The following is a 20,519-nucleotide window of genomic DNA, read 5'->3' as shown; positions in this document are numbered from 1 at the left end:
TCCCAGGAGCCGTCCCCTCTGCTAGCATGGGGAGTAGTAGCATGGATTTGGGCCAGGTACCTTTGGGATGAGGTAAAAGGAGCAGGCTGGGCGCCGGTGGGGTGGTGGGGGGTTTGGGGGTGTGATGGTGAGGGGGCAGCGATATCGGGTCTGTCTCAGAAATACCACCATTAACCTGGCTAAAATAAAAGGACTCGCTATGTAAGCGGAAGAGTGTTTATACCAGGTCGCTCTTGTAAAAATGTTAGAAGGCACCGTAAACATCAGAGCGATCGCTTTACTCGGAATAATGTAAGCAGCAGCTGACTTCTGTTTACCTGCCCAGAGAAAAAATGTGAGACAGGCTTTCTGAAGAAGAAAGGGGATGGAGTTCATTCCTGCCGCCCGTTTTTCTCCCTCACCTAGATTTAAACCAAACGTCTCTGCGAGTAAACAAAGTATTTCTCCTTCTAAAGCAATATTTAGTAGCCCAATCTGTGTCGCATGGGATCTGTTGCTATTTATTATGTTCTGAGATCGGCACAGTCTTTGTTTATAAGGCTGAAAGGGATTAAATGTGAGGGCCGGGTAAAATTCTTTGGGAAAAAAAAGACTTGGAGTGCTCCCTCGTCTGTTTGCACAAGTGTTTTTATCATAGCAACATCTTGTTTACTTTAGTTGCCTGCCCGAAATGCTTGGGACATGTTAAGAAAACAGAGAAGGGGAGCCTTCACAAAGCCCCCCTTTGTCTCAGCCGAGGTGTGAGGTGTGGCCCCCCCGGGGCCCCTGGCCCTGCTGGCCCTTAAGCCGTTCCACATGGGACTCCAGCACGGGGAGAGAGCAGCTTCCAAGGCACACAGTCACAAATAGTGGGGCGGATCAGTCACCCCACGGAAAGTTCTGGATTGTGTCAGGCGTGTGTATATTTAATAATTTTATTCTCAATTATTTAATTATATACCTTTTTTCCTGTACCCTCCCGAGACGGAGGTGGAGTGTTTAGTCAGCAGAAGTTTGCTTTTTTTCTACTGTACAGAGAAAGGTGAGGAGAGCTTTTAACATCAACCAGATTTTGGTTCTGGATGCCAACAGTAACAACTAACACAGGCCTGCAATGTTGTTTTAAACCAGGCTTGTATTTATTTTATTTTTTAAAGTAAACATTACATACCTAGTTGCACTATCTTGATAAACAAAGGCGGCCAATCGCCATTCCTGTTTTTCATTTGCCTGGGAGTGGGTGGGGGGGGGGGGGGGCCCTTTTTTTTCTGTGCGTTAGGGCCCCCCCCCCCCACCACCTTTTAAGGGTCACATTCACGTAATTCTCTCCTGCCCCCTAGTGCCTCGTCGTCCACGTACAGGGTCTCCCATCTAACACTGACCGGGTTAGAGTGGTTCAGTGAAATCCCCCCACCCCACCCCGGGGGGGCAGAGGGTTCGCGTCAGGACGCCAGGTCCAGTGCGCTGACGCGTTTTGCGTCTCCGCGTTTCTGGGCCGGTGACGGCCTCTCTGTGGCACGGAGCTGATTTTGTGGGAACAGAGATTTCTCAAAATATCACCCGTGTGGATACTTATTACTGCTCCCCAGTATGTGATAGATTATGACGTCGTGCACATGAATATTAAAGCCAGGCTGTTGGTGTGTATCTGCACACTGTTGTGTGTGTGTGTTATGCACCTGTACTGTGTGTATGTATTTATATGCTCCTTTTTTTTAAGACCACATCCTCCCCCCTGACAGTCAGTGGCGAGACCCCTCCCCCCCCCCAGTCCCAGTGGTTTTCCGCTGTCCAGGGTGGGGATGACGGCTAAACGATACCCAGCAAGCTGGTGGTTCGAGGAGCACTTCTTTAACGTGTTTTATCGTGCCAGTTTGCATCAGCGGCTGTCAGCCTGTCATGCTGACCTCTTAAGGATGGGCTGTGTTTGATGTCCAGGAAGTGACACGCGCCAATGTCCCCTGTCCCAGGCGTGTTAAACCTCTGGCGTCGCCCACCCCCTCGTCCCATCCCACACTGCATTAGGGCCCATTTGAATATTTCATTTCCTATTAATTATGCACTGTGACTCTGCATGTTATTAGCAGAGGGGAGGGATGGCCCGCGTGACAAAGGATGAAAGCCGCCCTCCGTAGCTCTGCCGCTTCCCAGGCTGCTCACGTCCGGCACGCCTCATTGCAAATGCCACTTACACTGAGCGTGAAACATCTTCACCTCTACTTTTTCCTGTCATTCTCCTTCACTTTCCCCAAGCAGTGGGACGTTTCCGCTGTGAATTCGTCCCCGTCTCTCCCGCCCCAGGTGGCGTCACTGATACCCGAGAGTCCATAACACCCGCCGCAAATTTCCCTGTTTCTTATTATCACTGTTATTATGGCTAAACGATCCTGCGAGACGTACCCAGGATCCACGCCGATCTGCCGGACGTTCGATTCAGCACAGAAATAATTGGCTTTTCCCTTTCTGGGATTTAACACGTTACAGTGCGTCATGAGCTCCTAAACAGATGCGACGTCCTGAGCTCGCACGCGTGTTTTTTGCCGCCTGGCCGGTGTTGTCTGTATGTAAAGGGGGGCGGGGGGGTGTCAGATTTATTGAGCCATCATATCAGCCGCGTTGCCCCCGCCGTGGCCCCCGGTCGACAACAGCTACCTTTGATTTGCAGCAAATGACAGAAAAAGTGCGTGGGGGGGCTCACACTGCCTTCTTTCACCGGGCCCCGCCCCCCCCAACACCCACGCATGCTCGGTGACAGTGACCTACATGGTCACCGAAGATGTGATATAATTTATGATATATATAATATATTGGATCCATTAGCGAGCATAATGAAGTAGTGAAATGAAAGGGTATTTGTGAAATCAGTTCAAACATCCTGGCCGGATTATGATGAAATGATTAATGAACGGCTCCTGCACAAGCATTTTCAAACAGTAATTCATGGGGGGCTGATAAAAATCCTCCAATCAGGCGCGCCGCACTCGTGAACCTTATCTGCAGCATTTTATATAAATCACGGGCGGCCGTGTCTGTGCCGGCGAGCTACTTATTTAGATTAGTTATAAACGTGCAGAAAAGGGAACATCTTCGCCATATAAAATAATCATGCATAATTATATTCATATTTCACTCCGCTGACAGATCCCATCTCTCTCCTTCCTGTAGTCCCCTGGCCTCCTTCTGCTTTCATTTGAGTTCCCTTAATCTTGATGACATAATTAACTGAAAAGGCCACAAATATAAGGGGGGAGTCTGCGTGGGGGGGGGGGCAGGTCTATCACCCATATCCTGTCTGTAAAAGTTGGGCTTCGGCTAAAATTATCACTCAGTCGTCGTCGTCGTTGGCTTGGGTGTGTGTCTGTTTGGGGACGAGTGGCGCAATCCCGCCACGCTTCGCCAGGGGGCGCACAGTGACACGCGTGTCCGTTTCAGGCACCTGAACCACGAGCATGCGCTGGACGACAGGAGTACGGCCCAGTGTCGGGTGCAGATGCAGGTGGTACAGCAGCTGGAGCTGCAGGTATGCTGCCCGCTCGCTCACTCACACTCTCTCTCTCTCTCTCTTAAAAAAAACTGTTTGTCCCCCCCACTCCGCTGCCTCCTTTTGTCTGCCTCCCCCTCCTCATCTCGTGGCTATGAACTGTGGGGTCAGAGACGGGGGGGGGGGGGAGGCACGGGAATAAAATTATTTTGTACATTTGTGAGTAACCAGTCATTAAAAATGTGTTATGTATGCATGACAGCTAGGCAAAGATATATGAAGACCCTGGGGCTACATAGAGAAGATAATTACATTTTGAATTTTACTAGGTTTTAAAGTCATTTATGACTTTTAACTGTTTGGCACTCATAATAAAACACTTTTTGAAATACTCAGGCAGCCACAGCGGCGGCTGCTCTCAATTTGAAATAAAAAGCAAAAAAGGAGAGAGAAATGTCAAAGACCCTGTCACCCCGCTGATCTCCAAATGCCCGAGTCTGTGCAGGTGTGGCTGTAACAGAGCGGCCCGCCACCCGCGTGCGAATCGGCGCCTCCGTTCACGGCGCCTGTGCTCTCGCGCTGAACAGCTGCTTTCATTATTAGTATCATTGCCATTCCGCTTTTCGCCCGAATATTTATCCGTGGGCTTGTGTGCGTGTCACTCAGGCACGGAGGTGTCTGCTAAATTGCACTTAATTGCGTGTGTGTTGCTGCGAAAACGCACCGGTGCTGGTGAGGGAAAATAACCGGTCTGAGGCGTGACTGAATTAGACAGTGACAGCAGCCTGAGAATGACCCAAAAAAGCAGAAGCGAGCCGAGCCCCTGGATGGCGCAAGATTAAGAGAGCAGGAATACATTTATGCCGTGCTTTATGATTACTGCCGGCTCATACATTACCCCCGTACCTAGGGGCCCTTTTACCGCATCATTGCAACATGGCTTCCAGCGTGCGGAGCAGTCCGGCCATCAAGGCCATCGCTGGCCTGGCACGGGATTCCCACTCCGATCACATCCTGGAGCGGATGGGTTTTGTGGAACCACCTCTGCTGGGTACCATGAAGGAGTCCTACCTCAGCATCTGGTCTGGCCCTGGGTTCCCGCAGATTCTGATTAAAAGAAATCCCCCCCCCCCCCACACACACACACACACACACACACACACACACACGAGGGTCACAGGGCTAACGTTTGACCTGGCAGCGCCAGCTGGGAAGCGACAGTCAGCGGGGCAGATTATGGGAAGTTCATTGAGGGAGTTCTATTAGCTGTCCTGCCATCGCTTTGGGGCACGAAGCTGTTTCTCAAAGTGGAACAAGTGAAAATGTCTCTTTAGCCATATGTGGCTCAGGAGCTCACTGTGCTGAGGTGACTGATGGGAGATGTAGTCCAGATGTGGCTGTCACAGCACCTTGCACAGATGATTATTATCACAAATAATTATTGTCAGAGCGATCCAACTTTATTAACTTATCTAGTAAGTGTCATGAGCAAATCTTATAGTAAACGGGAAAAATTGCTATATTTCTGTGGAAATACTTAATTAACGAAATAGGAGTATGACCAGGGATTGACATAACTGGTATGCATTCACATTTAAATGCGTACATATTTTATGTGCATTTGCGCCGATATGACACGAAATTATCGTGCATTTTAACCTCTATACCGCAAATGAAGTACAAATTAGCATGTAAAGGTTAAAATGCACGATAATTTCTTGTCAAATCAGCACAAATGCACATAAAACACGTACGCATTCACGCTGTTACAGCAATCGATTGCCGCACGTATCACTTTTAATGGTGAATGCGTACTTGCATGCCAGTTATGTCCATCCTTGAGTATGACGCCTGTACTCTGGAAGGCTTATTGGCACAAAGTGCATTTGTGTGTCCTGGACTGCAGCTACCTGACAGGCTAAGATGAGGTAAACGTACCCGTCGCTAGCCAAATATTTGCTGTTGGACATCACACTTGCGAATGTGCTCGGTGTGCACCAGTCCCCAGCAGTGCATTGTGGGATAGGCCGTGTGGGCATGTAAAGTGAGCAGGGAGTGGGTGTGGCTGACGTGTCGCTGCCGTGAGGAGAAGACGGCAGACAGGAATCAGCCTGTGATGGACACACCAGTGCATTCTGCCTGAAAGTGATTTTCAGAAATTTCAGTCTGACATTTTTTGTTTCAGATACTAAAAATATGTGTGTGTGTGTATGAATATACCCTTTGGTACAAAGGCAACTGCGTTTGAGCGGCATGTGGCTGAGGATCCTGCCTCGATGTCTTTCTCTCATTCTTGCTCGCTCTCTCTCTCTCTCTCTCTCTCTCTGTCTGCCTTTCACAGTTAGCGAAAGACAAAGAACGACTGCAGGCCATGATGACTCACCTTCATGTAAAGTCCACGGAGCCCAAGCCCACCCCTCAGCCGGTGAGTTGGTACAGTCCACTTTTTTCAGGGCACACTGTAGTCCGTCACTGCACTTCTCAGAGGAAGTGACGTCTGTGGGTGTGTGTGTGTAATACACATTTTTTCATAATCATCTTGTTCTGCTCTGGTCAGTGTAAGGCTGCCATCAGGTACCCGGGATGGAGCTTGGGGGGGGGGGGGGGGTTGTGGTCTCTGATGAAGTTCTCCCAGCTTGCCTCCCTCGCAACCTCATCCGCTGACATCTGAGACTCAAACAATCCCCGATCCCCCTTCTCCTATATTCCTGACGCACACGCTTCCCGAAATCGCTGTGCACTGGCTTTATGAGCGAATCTGCGGCGTTGCACTGTGCACACGCACGTTATCGGAGCGGCGCCTCCATGGAGCTTTGAGAGAACTGACATCTGTAAAGATGAAAAGCTAAAATAGGGCCCAGTCCATTTACACATTCATATAAGCTCAGGTAATGGTTAAAAAATATTATATGTACGCATTTTACTGGCCACTGACTCAAGCGGCATTGCTGGGAAGCAGAACCTGTAGGATACCACCAGTGTCATGTGACATCTGTGTCACATGACTTCAGTGAAGCGCAATATGGGATCTGTAACAAATGAAATCATAAGAGGAAATTCTTTCTAAATAATTTTGAAAATAAAATGTATTGGCTTAGTCCACCTGGGCACGTACACAGAATACCAAATAGTTTTGTACTTTATTTTCTAAATATATTTGTTCTTTGTATAGGGCACAGTGCAGTCGTGGTGGGGCAGCTGTTACGTAATTATTCATTGTCACCCGGTACATGAGGAGAGCCGTTTATATTGTGACGCTCTCCTGTGCGGTGCGTGTGCCTTGTGTTCGGGACACCGCATCTGCCAGGACCCACATGAGGTGCGGTGAGGTCCTCTATAAGGTGAGGTCCTCTATAAGGTGAGGTCCTCTATAAGGTGAGGTCCTCCATAAGGTGAGGTCCTCCATAAGGCTGAAGCATCCCACACGCCAGTGACACGCATTCATCCACGGCGAAAGGCCTCACTGTGCCCCCATTTGCACATGAACTGTTCCGGTGGCACATACCATCTTGGGCTCTTGCAGCTTGGTTTGCGTCCCTCCACCGTCCCAGAATGCACCTCACATCTCGTCGGATTGCAGGAACCGCCCCGAGAGGGGTCACGGTCTGATTGTTCAGAAGATAGGATGTCCCTCCTTCCTCGTCGCCCTGGTCTGTTTAATTATGGCAGCCGGTTCTGTGTCCTAAAGGGTCATTATCATGTGTCCTGCGTTCTGTTTCTGTACAGGCACTGAAACACAAACAAAAAAAAAAATCATTAAATGACTAGGGAGGAAAAAAGAACATTGATCTGAGCTGCAATGTTTGTCTTTGCAAACAGTTTGGCTTTTTGATGACATGATGCACAGGGGGCAGCTGTCACCGTTCAGGACACCTAATTGTTTTGCGTGTCGACCGTGTCACCAAACATCCTCGTCACAAACCTGACCTTCCGCGCTACGTAATTAAGGGCCGGCTCTGTTTATTTATTTTTTTTGTTGCTTGGCGAGTCACAGGCAGTATAATTAGATCGCCAATTACCATTTAATTAATTTCTGTCTGAAATCTCGTTTTGTCCATGCACCGCAGTGCCCCCGATTTCTGACAGAACAAAGGGGGGCCCGTCTAAGTCCCCCCAGCCCTCTCGGTGCCCGTCCTGTTACAACACCGAAACTCTGGCCGCATGAAAGAGGAAAGAAAACAAGCACAAATATAAATATCAAAAAGCAAAGCGAAACGCCTCAGATGTATCTGATTTAGCTGTTTAATTCATCTCATTTTGTACTGGAACAGCACTAAAGGCATCGATGCCTCTTCCTCCGACCTGGAATTTTCTGGAATTTTACAGTTTTCCCCCCAGTGTCGTGGTAGAGGGCGGAATGGGCCGCACTGTCAGGGATGAGTCTGCAGGTGGCGCCACCTCGCATTTCTTTATTACCCCTGTCTATCAAGCGCAGCATCTTGGCGCTAATGACCACTAATGGGGTCGGGGTAATTTGGTGCTTTGAATGGTACGGGGGGGGTGGAGGGTATTTCGAGACGTTAAACACTGGCCGCCCGCCCTCACCTGCCCCGCTCCATCCTCAGTTTCATTGGCGGGAGAAATTAGACACCCAGCGGCCCCAGGCCCGCCGACAGCCATGACATCCCATTAATTTGCGGCCTCAATCTGCAGACGAGTGTCGTCCCAGAGACACTGGCCCCTCCCACCGCCGCCGCCTCCTCTTCTCACTGGCTGAAGTCACGTCCAATTTGGACACTGGCCTCCTTTTGGCAAATTAGCAATTAGAACAATTTTGCGCGAATCTGTATATCTGTCATTAGCTCGCCTGCAAATTAATAGTGGCTCTCGGGTCAGGCAGAGCTTAGGCACTGGAGCGTGGCAGCTGTACGGAGACGGGCACTGCCTGGACGGCCCAGGCACCCGCCGCCCCCTATGCCGTTAGAGCTCTCCGCTTAATTACTGTACCTTACAGTCATTAATGCTAATATCCCCCCCCACCCCCAGAGAGGGGCTTTTTTTCCTAAATATTCCTAAGACATCTTCCGTTTGCACAGCCAGACGATGTGGGCCATTGAGATCTAGTGTTTAATCATTAGATCACCTTTATAAGCATCTCCTAATTAGAGTCCTTACAGTGCAGTTTCATCTGGTAATTAGCCTAGATTGGCCACTTCCTCTCCAGTCTAGTGGGGGGGGGTGGTCAGTGGTAGGTGAGAATCACACAGTCATTTGTCAAGTATGTTTAACCCCCCCCCCCCACATGTCCAGTTTGGGCGCCTCCCCCAGTCGCCCACCATGCTGAACAAGGGGGGCGTGGCCAAGGAGGGTAGCAGAGACCTGAGCCTGTAAAGGCCGGGCAGGATTGGGCCCAACCTGACAAGGGCGCCATCATTCTGCTTCGCATTGCATGACATCAGAGAGTAGCTCTGAGTTCCATCCACTGTCTTGTCTCGCCCTTTTTTGGGGCAGCTGAACCTGGTGTCCAGCGCCACCCTCTCCAAGACGGCCCCGGAGACATCCCCACAGAGCTTACCTCAGACGCCGACCACGCCCACTGCCCCGCTTACGCCGCTGTCGCAGGGCCCCTCCGTCATCACCCCCAACAGCCTCCACAGCGTGGGCCCCATGCGCAGGCGCTACTCGGAGAAGTACAACATGCCCATCTCACCAGGTGAAGTTCTAGGGGGAGATGCTAACAATGCTAGCATGCTAACAACGCTAACATCATTCGGCACTAATGACCACCACTGTGTCACTGCCTCTGTGATTTCGGATCTTGGTGTCAGTCCTACTCTGCTATGGCTAATTGCCATTTTCCCTGATGCCCACCGACAGACATCGTCCAGAACAAAGAATTTTACATGAACGCTGAAGTGAGGCCCCCCTTCACGTACGCATCGCTAATACGGCAGGTAAGAATGCAGCCGCATGATGGTTACAGCGGAGCAGAGCTGTGTCACTTTTGGGGAAAGGCACCAGATTTGGTTTTCACCTCAGTTTTTGAATTAATTTCACTTTTTAAATTATATGCACATCTCAGATAAACAGCCTTAGATTAACCATTGACACAGGCAGGAAAATGCAAGCGGGATTTTAAGACTCCCGTTTAAACGGCTCTCTTTTTCTTTTTTCACGGAGAATTACAATAGCTGTGATTATTATGAAATTCATTTCACACAACAGTAGAAATGAACCTGTTTAAAGATGCCCAGTCAATTATCAGGAGCCGCTCTAATCTCTGATCTGCAGAATTAATCTGGGCTCCGGATAATTACTGTCCTATAATCTGCCTGAGAAATGTTTTTGCTTTCCTCCATTAATGGCCGAAAAAAGAAAACGTATTTTTTATATTTTTTTTTTTGTCCAAACGAGACATGGGAGAGATGGCTGGCAGAGAGCGTGATTAGATTATGAACATTTCCGTTTGCAGGTGACTGATTCCTTCCCTGTCCTTTTTCAGGCCATCCTCGAATCTCCTGAGAAGCAGCTAACACTAAATGAAATCTACAACTGGTTCACGCGAATGTTCGCTTATTTCAGGCGCAACGCTGCCACGTGGAAGGTTTGTCAGCCGCCGCTGTCCGCCGCGTCTCCCCGAGGACGGCTGGGTGGTCGTCTTCTCTCCTAGAAAATACGTTCATATAATCTGCATGAAAATATATCTATGTGATCACCTTGATTTTCTCTCTGAAACTGCAATATGTGCCACTTTTAAGAAAGGCGGCAGGTTTTGGACGTTTGCTCATTTTAGCGTACAGGCAGAGCTCTGGGCTCAGAACACTGCGGGCTTTTCGGCCCTTCTCATGAGGGAGGGGTGATGCGGGGTGGGGGGGCGGCTTCGTGCTCCAGCGGCGGCTGACAGCTCTTACATGGGGGCACATTGTCGTAAACGGGAGCCCTCTGATTTGTGGAGGGAGGGCAGTGACCTGCATGGGGGCCCATTGGGGTCGGCAGCAACTGACAAGTGGCCTCTTCCTCCAGCAGCTGGGGAGCCTTCTGTTGTTTAATCCTTCTGAAATTTCCTTTCCATTTTTGCTGCCGTAAAAGCGCGACCCGCACAGACCAACCAGGGCCGGGAGCCTGTCCTGCTACCAGGGCGTCCATCACCTGCCTCACATGTTCTTACCTTCAGTTTTATACAAAAGAGGTGTAAAAGTGGCATTTATTGCTTATGGTGTATTAACATGCAGTATTTCCATTTTACTCTTCGCACATGTAACACTCAGATACGTAATATTAATGTTCACCTATATCTGTGAGGATATAAAACGCCGTGTGTTTTACTGGCCAGTATGGATTGGGGATGGTCCATTCCGGTCCCCGGCTGCCAGATCGCCAAGCTCCGGAGAGCCGGCCTTCCGCTCTCCGAGGGCATTCAGCTCATTTTCCAAAATATGAGTCTTGGTGCCACGGCCCGGTGCCCGGAAATGGCTGCCCCCCCCTCCATCAGGCCTGCCGCCGGATCGCCGCCACCGCCGCCTTCCATGTAGGACCCCCCACCCCCCGTGCTCTGACATACACCTTGTTTCCTCTCGCCCCCGCTGCAGAATGCGGTCCGGCATAATCTTAGTCTTCACAAGTGTTTTGTGCGAGTAGAGAACGTTAAGGGGGCTGTGTGGACCGTGGACGAGATAGAGTTCCAAAAGAGACGGCCGCAGAAGATAAGTGGGTAGGTGTGCCATCGCTCAAAAGAGTGGTGCATGATGGGAGGAGGAGGAGAAGCTGCCCCATTTCATCGCCTTTGTACCCTGACACCCCTGCCTCCATGCTTGCTTCGCTCTACATCGCCACCTCCTGGCGCCCCGCTGCCAGTGATGCGCATTTGGTAACGCGCATTTGGCTCACGCTCTGTTGCATTTTTATCCCCCATCTCCTCCTTCCTGTCCATCCCGCATCCTGCTTCCTTCCATCCCTCGCACCTGCATCTGGCCGCCGCCCCCAAACCCTGCCCTGTACCCGCCCCGCCCCTCGCCCAGGGCGCCGTCCGCACCAACCTCTCACTCCATAAGTGCTTTGTGAGGGTAGAGGATGAGTTTGGGTCCTTTTGGACCGTCGATGACGAGGAGTTTAAGCACGGCCGGCACGTGCAGCGCGGCCGTCCCCGGAAAGGCGCCGGCGACGACCAGCCGCCCCCACAGTAAGGCCCGCCCTCCCTCCCCGCATGCTGCTGCTCCATCATGCCCTGCTGCTGCGCCCCCAGCCACATCACCCCCCCCATGGCTCTGTCTGCTCTGTGTCACAGGAGTGTCACTGTGGCACCAATCTGAGTCACTGCTGCTTTATAGCATATTGATGTGCTGCTTGAGTCAAATGTGCTTTTATCTGTCTGATTTAAGGCAGGTTAGGGGCCCTCAGTCCCAGGATCCTGTTTCTGAATGTGCTGAATCAGTTTATCATGTTGTATTGTGTCTCTTTTTACTGTTTGAGATGCATAGTAATGTGTTGTTTATAATTACATTTAGACATATGTGTGAATATGACGCGTAGCTTTGTGAAACGATATTAAATCATGCATTTGCACCACTGAGCCGTGACTGACATGAGTACCATGTGTTTGGTGGCGTGTGCAGGAGCCCCTCCCTGGTGAAGAACATCCAGACAAGCCTGGCATACGGGCCTGCCCTCTCTGCGGCCTTCCAGGTATGATCAGCAGTCAGCCGCCTGCATGTTTACTGAGGCAGCGTACTAAGCGTGGGTTACCCTCAAATGCCAAAATACACTGTGGCCTGGTATCCTCGGGGCCAAAAAGCAGTGCGTCCGGGTGTCCTAGGGGCCGAGACGCGGTGCGTCCGGGTGTCCTAGGGGCCGAGACGCGGTGCGTCCGGGTGTCCTAGGGGCCGAGACGCGGTGCGTCCAGGTGTCCTCGAAAACATGGTATGGGCAGGTGTCCTCGGAAACACGATGTAGCCACCTCTCATCGAAAACATGGCGTGTTCAGGTGTGCTCAGAAATACGGTGTGGCTGGGTGCTCTTGAATGGCAAAACACCCTCTGGCCGGGTGTCCTCAGGGCCAAAACGCAGTTTGTCTGGTTGTCCTCGGGCCAAAACAAGGTGTAGCCGCCTCTGCTCAGGAAACATGGTATGGGCAGGTGTGCTCGGAAATGCGGTGTAGCTGGGTGCTCTTGAATGCCAAAACACCCTCTGACCGGGTGTCCTCGGAAATATGCTGTGACCAGGTGTCCTCGGAGGCTGAAATGTGGTGTAGCCGGTTGTCCTTAACAGTTAAATGCAGCGTAGTTATGTGTCCTCAGACACTCCTTTCTCTCCCTTTTTACAGGCATCCCTGGCTGAAAATAACATACCTCTGTACACTACTGCTTCGATTGGAAGTCCCACTCTAAACTCCCTGGCCAATGCCATCCGAGAGGAGCTGAACGGGGCCATGGACCACGGCAACAGCAACGGCAGCGACAGCAGTCCGGGCCGCTCCCCTCTGCCAGCTATGTGAGTGTCCCATAATCCTATCTCTAACTCCTGACTCCTGACTCCTGACATTAAAGCAACATCACAGTATGGAGGAGAGCAGGCAGCTCACAAAAAAATCCTGCGTTAATCTTTTTGTGATAAAATGGGACTGAAAATACACCAATCTGACACTTACCCACTACTGAGGTGGGGGCCGGCAGCAGTCATCCAGTTCCTGAGCCCTGCGACTGAGGCTGCGTCAAACACTGCAGCTGAGAGATCGTAAAGACGCCCGTAAACACCGCATGCCATTCACCGCTAATTCCCACACATTCTGGCGTAAGCCCGAGGTGGCCAGCTGTGTCCCTAGAGCTGAGGACGATGCAGATACTAATGAAGGGCATAATTAGTCCAGCAAACGCTCCCAGTTTTCATGTTGTGGTCAGACTTGAAACCACTGTGCACTTGTTCAATGGGGGGCTAATTTGCCTGAAAGCTGCAGTTACATGCCTCCCCCCGACAGCTTGGTCTCCAGATGCCACAGCCCAGTGGGGCATCCGCTCTGCGTTTGTTCCTCTGTGAAACACTCTGACAGGGATGGGGGGGGACATCATTTTACAGGAGGAGTGTGGTTCGGGTCGCAGAGGCGCAGGACGGCAGGGGGCTCACTGGCCTGGGGAAGCTGCGGGGGCATGGTTTTGGCACATGTCCCGGACTGGAGGGCAGGTGTTGTCATAGGAGTGTGGAGAGAAGGGGTGCTCAAGTGGGTGGAGTCTCTGGTTTTTTTCTTTAATTCTGGACTTGGCAGCGTGCTTGCTCAGGAGGGCACACTGTGGCCTCACGCCACCCAGGTTGGGGGTTCGAATCCCACCTACTGAGTTTGCATGGATGGATCCTTATGTACATAAACAGTGTTATTTATACAGCCTGGCTGAATCATTCCAGCTATATGTGCTGCATGTGATTACCAGCTTTGAAAACTGTCAGGTGACCATGTCCTTAGCCATTGTGCCCCCTGGTGTCCACCTGTGATATAGCAAGGTCTCATCTACTTTGAAGGTCCCCAGAGAGTATAGCCCAGGGGGCCATTAGATGGGGCCCACGAGAAGCACGATGCCTTTCACCGGGGTAGCAGTTTAACGTTATGCTTGCCCCCTTTGGGTCCTGGTGCGGAATGCCAAAGCCAGCCTGCTGGGCATGCAGGAAGCCCAGGCACCACCCAGAATCCGTCACTCGCAGCTAAACATCAGTGGGATTAGCGGCAGATAAACGCACTGTAATGCCAATGTGACGTCGGAGGGGACCGCAGGCACTGCTGTTGCTGTTGACCGTCCATGGCGCTTTCCCACGTCTTCTTTCTTTCTTCCTCTCTTCTCTTTCTAATTCACACTAAACCGTGTTGTCTAATTAGCGGCCGCTGCTGAAATGTAGGTTACACTCCATCATCGCGGACAGCCAACACATTAAAAATTCATACGTAAACAATTATTTTCCATGAAATGCCTCTCAGGACGCGCCCGTCCGTACAAATATAACCCCTAATTTGATTGTAAAAATAGAAAAGGAAGTGGAAAAGGACAGGGGGAGCTGATGTGCTCGCTTGTTAAATTGAAGAGAGGCCAAGCACAACAACATGTTTGTATGGCTTATTAACACCAGAACCCCCCCCCCCCGCACACACACACACACACACACACACACACACACACACACACACACACACACTTTATCCCTTCGCTGTCCATCTAATGAATTATTTGGCAGCCCCCCCCCTCCCCATCAGAGTGACTTTGCCCAGGCTCTCACCTGACAGGCATGTTATCCGGCACATCCTCTGGCCCTCGTCTCCGGGCTGGCCACTCCCCCTCCCCCCCCCCCCCCCTGTCTTTCCGCCACCATTGCTACATGCTTTCAGAGGTCTTGGGAGGGGGCTCCCTGACACTCCTCAGAGTGCAGCTTGGCGTCTGCCTGCCGCGCCCACCTGACGGTGATTAATGACGGAGCCTTGTCGGGGCTCGTTCTCCGGGGAATGGCAAGGAGGGGGGCCAGGGCGCCGCACGGGTGGGGGGGGGGCACACAGTGCGGCACTGCTGCCAACGCTGGTGGGAACCTGAAGGGATATGCCCCCCCCGAGCTCATCCTCCACTCGTGTCATTAATCTGACTCATTCATCAATTTTAAGTGAATACCCCCCCGTCGGCCACCACTAGGAGGGGCTGGGGGGTCTCGCATGGTCCACCATCACCGTCTTCCTCCTGAGTGTCCTTGCTTGCGTGGACCGGATGTTACACAGCTCGCTGACCCCAACTTAACCCCTCCTTTAAACCCCCAGGCATCACATCAACGTCAAGGAGGAGCCCCTGGACCTCGAGGAGCACGAGGGGCCCCTGTCCCTGGTGACGACGGCCAATCACAGCCCGGAATTTGACCCGAGCAGAGATTACGAGGACGAGCAGGCCAACGATGACATGCAGTAGGCTCCGCCCCCTTGCCATGCCCCACGGAGAGGCGGGGCCCGATCAAGACGCACACCGCGTCTTTCCACAGACTCGGAACCGGGCTGGATCTCCTGTTGACAGCTATAAAATGTTTCAATTGACTTTTAGTGCCATTAAATACATTAAAAAGACATGACAGAATATCCCATTTGGGATTTTTTTTTTATTTCTACTTTTTGTTTAAGGAAGAGAGAGAATTAATTTTTACTGAAGACACGTCGGACGGATGCATTTGGTACCTGGGACTTGACGTGGTGTGTGGTTCCCGAACTGGGCTGGACTGGGACCTCGTCCGAGGGGCCTTGTCGGTTTGCATGTCCGCGTGGATTCAGGTCACTGTCACTGTCACTGCCTGCAGTTTGCATCGGTTTGTTTCCATTGAGGTTAGAAGGGCGTTTTGGTGGGTGGGGGGGGGGGGCTGTATAATCTGTATCTGACCTTTCTTTTCTTTGCTTGTTATGTTTGTTTCCATATTCAAAAACTACTTTTTTTTTTCTTCTTCAAACTGACCAAAACTCAAACTGTGGACAGGATCTCTGTGGTCAGAAGATGATGAATGTTTTTCCTGATTTCTTTGTACACGAAAGCTGAATGTCGAATACCAGGTAGTGTTTTTCTGTCCTGTGTTGCCCGTGATTCGGAGACGCCTGTCTCACTCGTCACACCACCTCCCCGGTAGAATTTCAGCACCCACCCCCCCTCCCCCAGCAGAAATGCACTATTCACAATGAAGGCTCCATCTATGCATCTATGAAGTTTCTCCTCACAGCGGGAATGTTCGGCGGGCGGCAGAGAAGGGGCGCGTTCCACGGCCCGCAGCGTGCTCACACCGGGGCACGTCTCTTTCTCCCCTTTGTTCCGGATCCTTTGAAGCCCCTGGAGGATGTCAGGTACGCAGTGCCGCTGGGCGTATTCATACCTGCAGATTCTTAAACGCGACTGCGGCATCTCCAGGGAGACCTGCAGCTCGGCCATCTGATGGAGATCTTAGGACCGTCACTGGACACAGCCGTCCTGCTAGTTGGCGTCTCGCCACTGTCAGTGTGATGCCCACAGTGTGACCCTTTTAAGTCCAGGGAGGTTTGCACAAGCATTTCTTAAGCTGCCCGCCTCTGCCCCGCGAGGGGCGACTGCCGTAGGAACCTGGGCCTCTCTGTCTGACCCAAAATCCGATTAAATTAAATATGTCAAAGTTACGCCCATAACCAAACGCTTTGCTCTTTATTAACCTTTGGGTTGTTGAGGTCTCAGACGATCCTGTTGCCAGGACCGTTTCCCAGGATACGTACCTGATGTACCTTGATTAGTGACTACCAAAGAAAAAACGGAAAATACACAGAATGATGTCTAGCCTATAGTGGATGAATTAGAGAGCAGGCCTCACTCTTTTGAACTTTTATAAAGCCAAAGGTGTGACTTGCGGAGACCAAAACAGAAAAGCCGTTTGTGGTTGGGGGTGAAGGGGGCGGGGTTTACCTGGACACGTGACCAAATTGGGCAGTCATCTTTGGGCCAATCGGAAGGGACCGTTCCATCTTCAACAGGTAACTGTACGACATGGGCCGTGACAGTTCTGATACATGCTGTCACAATTATCCACAAGCAGACACGGGAGTTCTATGGAGAACAATGTGAACTATTATATGCTTCAACTGGACCACAGAAATGATGAAATGTTTCCTGCTCCTAAGTTTGTGACCTTCAAGGAAAGATTGTATGTCACGACCATCTTCTGCTCCGGTCCATGTAGCTGGACTGATTTCTTTGTTATCCTTGTTTAGCGTCTGTCAACTTTATTACTTTTTATATTAAAAAAAAAAAAAACACTCCTGTCAACTAATAAGCTGGGTACAAGGTACTTCGCGGCAGTTCTTTTTAGGTTTCACCACGCATTTATTAATGATTCAAAAGGGGCGCGCTGGGGCGTAGAGGCGGTGTTTCCTGGCCGGGCAGCTGCGGGGGGGAGCGATTGAGAGGATGGGTCTGGCTCACCCCGGGCCGGGCCTGGCCGGCGCAGCGCTGGTCAGCTTGCCCTCGGAAGGGGGATGAGGCTGGTAGATTAGGACATTGGCAGCATGTGTGTAGCTCGACATTACTAAAACTAACCGCATGAGAAAACTTAGTACGCATACCTCAGTTCAGACCTATAGGGAATGATTCAATTTTTAAAGAAAAAAAAAGAATAAAAAAACATTTCACTCAGTTGCACTTAGTCGTGTGTCTTTGCATGTTTAGTCTAAAACTGTAGCAAAAAAAAAATTATGAAAAATGCAACAAAAAAAAAATAGAGCTTGTTTATCCGGAGGGTCTCGCGTCCTGTTGGCCAGACCAGTGCAAACCTCAGGCTTTGTTCATGAAGACATCTTCAGCATCCATGAAGCCCTGCCCTCCATGCATCTGCTGGGCGAGCAGAACTAGGCTGTACATACATGTCCGTATAACCTCTGTGCGTCTCGTTTTTTTTTTTTTTTTATGGGTCTTTCCTTCCGATGGTAAAAGTACATCTGTGTTCTTATGTTTGTTTTTTTTTCTCTCAATGGTTTTGTATGTACTATTAAAATAGTTATGGAAAAAAAACTGCTGTATGTATCAGATTAGCAAACTGTTCCGCAAAATGTATTTTACTGAGTAATCCTGGCTTTTAAGACATTCAGACAAGCAGTCAGCGGTTTATGGGGGTGGGCACGAGTGCGATTATCCTACATTTTGGATTTTAAACTGTAAAATAGAGGGGGAAAAGGACTTTTCTCTTACTGTTGACCTAAACATTTTGTACAGATTTCCTTTCTCTTTTGTGTTAAGACTGTTTTTTTGATACTTCCCTGCTTTCGACTCTCCGGGCCACTTCTGCTGCTGGCTGCTCAGCTGTACATAGTGGGGTGCCCGGCCGGTCGCCATGGCAGCACCCCCCCCAGGGGAGTGTCCCCATCACGGACGCACCAGTGCACCCAGGGTGTATATTCTGCGGATGTATCGGCGTTTTGTATAAAACCCATAGGACAAAAAAAATATATATGCAGTGCCAAGATGTAAAGAATATCCGTAACGTCCCTCGTTCTGATTCAGATGATTTTTTTTTTCCCGAAGCAAACAACTCTTGTGAGTGCCGTTTCACCGAACCAGTCCGTATCGCCGTTAGGGGTGTGGGCGAAAAATATTTAAACAAAGGGAAATATAATTCTGTTTATCTTTTTTAACGGTCGCTAAAGCCAAGCACAGCAGGTAGAGGTCTCCACGTGAGCACATGGGTCACCGGTGAAGTGATTATGAGAAGTGGTTCCTTGACATACCTTCGCTGTAGAATATATTAGACTCAGTTTTAAAAATTAAAAAAAGGCCTCTTTTAGTTTGTGTTTATGGTGGCTGGTGTCACATTCCCCAGAGAGCCTCCAGAAGTCATGCTGTTTGGCCGCGGATCCATCGCCCATCACGTCCTTCTTTAACCCTTTAGTAGAAGGTGCCACTTCTGGGGGAGGGGTCAAGGAGTTCGCACAGTGCTTCTGTGTTCCGTGGCGAGGTAGCTTTCTGTTTGAGGCATGAAAGCAGCCGCTTATCGCCTCTGTCGGTCTGTTTGTACGTCCTACATGATCCCATGTCTGTTTCTGCAGACGCGTATGTTGTACAGTCGGTCTTTAACTGACTCTGAAATGCAATAAAATGCTGGTTGTTCACTTGGTTTCCTGCTGCTGTTATTCGCCCCCAAGTGATCTGCAACGTCTGGCCGTATCTTAAAAATAAACAAAGACGATCGCAAGAGACGAGTGTAGCTGGAAGAAAACACTCAGAAAAGGAGGGTACGAGCATCAGAAATGGCTCTGGTCAGAAACGTCCACAAGGCCACTGGTCTGTAAGTGGAGATGTTCTACAGTGTAGAAAGATCCCCTGATCAATAAGAACATCTGTACTTGTGTCCTCTGAGCCTTAATATTTTCAATCACCTTCATAATCCCGACTAAAATGGTGCAAACTGTTTATCCTGTCATGTGGCGGCATTCCCGCTCACCAGAGATGCATCCCAGTCAGCCCTCTACTTGGGTATTAAATTATCTCATAATTAAAATGAGACAGTTAAACTGTCTTTTTGCAACAGCAATTTAGGTAACTGCATTTGATCGGCGATAAATTGTAGGTGCATTAAAATTCCAGAAATATTAGCGATATGGATTTCTTGATGGAAATTAATGCTGATGACCAGAACTTGCTTTTTATGACAGAAGCACAGGTCATGTTGGCCACAAAACAGAAGACAGAGATCAGGTCTGAGCACTTTTAATCTTGTGAAACAAGCAATTACAAATAGTCGCATCGATTCGTTAAAAAGCTTTAGGTGACATAAATTGTTTCGCGCTTAGCTTATTGCACCTATATATAAATGTCAAATAGTATATTATTAATTAAAGCCACAAAAAGACAAGATTTAATGGAAACTATATAAAATCACAGCCCGCTGTCTTTGCAGGCCACAGGGGTCCTGAAATTTGATGGTTTAGCTACAGCTTCAGCCACATAAAACAGCACCGAGGTGTGATTCACCAAATACGGCCTGGAAGAAGGGTTCCTCACAAACAAGCACACTGACAGTTTTGAATTTGACACAAGTATCATTAAATCCTAAAAATGAAAGGCTGATTTAAGCATATTTAAAAAGCGAAACAAATTCTCAAAAAATATATTTTCACATTCAATCAGAGCAATCCTGCTTTATAAAAGAACTTTGCTAAGATCTAAAGCTGGTCTCCATTCACCCCCTCCACACCCAACCTTAATCTCTATCCCCCCCCTACTCATTCTCCGTAACTTTCCAAAAAATCTTTATTAAAAGATCAAATTTGTGTGACTTGACTCAATGTAAATTGTGCATGAGGTTGCCCTTCTCTTTGCACCCACTATATGGTACTGCTTCAAGTTTGGTGCAGTCTTTCTCCAAATACCATCAGTTTCAGATCTTCACCCATACAATGTGTTTGTAAAGTTTGAAAAAGATCCAACAATCACTTTTTGAGTTATTCCACGAACAACAAAGTGTCTGTAATCACATTCCTGGGAATAGGTCAGACCAGCTTGCCCTCAACTATGAATTTGGGTTAAGAAAAAAAAGAAACGATGTTGTAGTAGCTCCAGAGGAAAGGAGCTCGGAGCTGGTGGACTTCGCCTGACAGGTGTAATTTCAGCAA

General features: G+C 49.7%; 1 protein-coding gene across 4 annotated transcripts in view; it reads left to right on the top strand.

Moving 5' to 3' along the window:
* Positions 1–19,016, top strand: part of foxp1b (forkhead box P1b) — a 40,975-nt gene extending 21,959 nt beyond the window's left edge. For 2 of the 4 annotated variants that reach the window (XM_049022169.1, XM_049022168.1), the window contains 9 exons: positions 3,412–3,499; positions 5,802–5,885; positions 8,912–9,113; positions 9,278–9,354; positions 9,903–10,004; positions 11,419–11,579; positions 12,013–12,082; positions 12,720–12,886; positions 15,180–19,016. In XM_049022169.1, the coding sequence (XP_048878126.1) occupies positions 3,412–3,499; positions 5,802–5,885; positions 8,912–9,113; positions 9,278–9,354; positions 9,903–10,004; positions 11,419–11,579; positions 12,013–12,082; positions 12,720–12,886; positions 15,180–15,324 (1,096 nt within the window). In that variant the 3' untranslated portion in view covers positions 15,325–19,016. Of the gene's footprint in view, positions 1–3,411; positions 3,500–5,801; positions 5,886–8,911; positions 9,114–9,277; positions 9,355–9,902; positions 10,005–10,989; positions 11,112–11,418; positions 11,580–12,012; positions 12,083–12,719; positions 12,887–15,179 lie in introns of all 4 variants that reach the window. The other 2 variants (XM_049022171.1, XM_049022170.1) reach the window with 1 other exon arrangement.
* Positions 19,017–20,519: the final 1,503 nt, after the last annotated feature.

Source organism: Brienomyrus brachyistius, chromosome 8 (assembly GCF_023856365.1).
Source record: "Brienomyrus brachyistius isolate T26 chromosome 8, BBRACH_0.4, whole genome shotgun sequence".
NCBI lineage: Eukaryota > Metazoa > Chordata > Actinopteri > Osteoglossiformes > Mormyridae > Brienomyrus > Brienomyrus brachyistius.
Note: the sequence above shows the minus strand (reverse complement) of the source record. Positions and strands in the feature narration are given on the sequence as shown.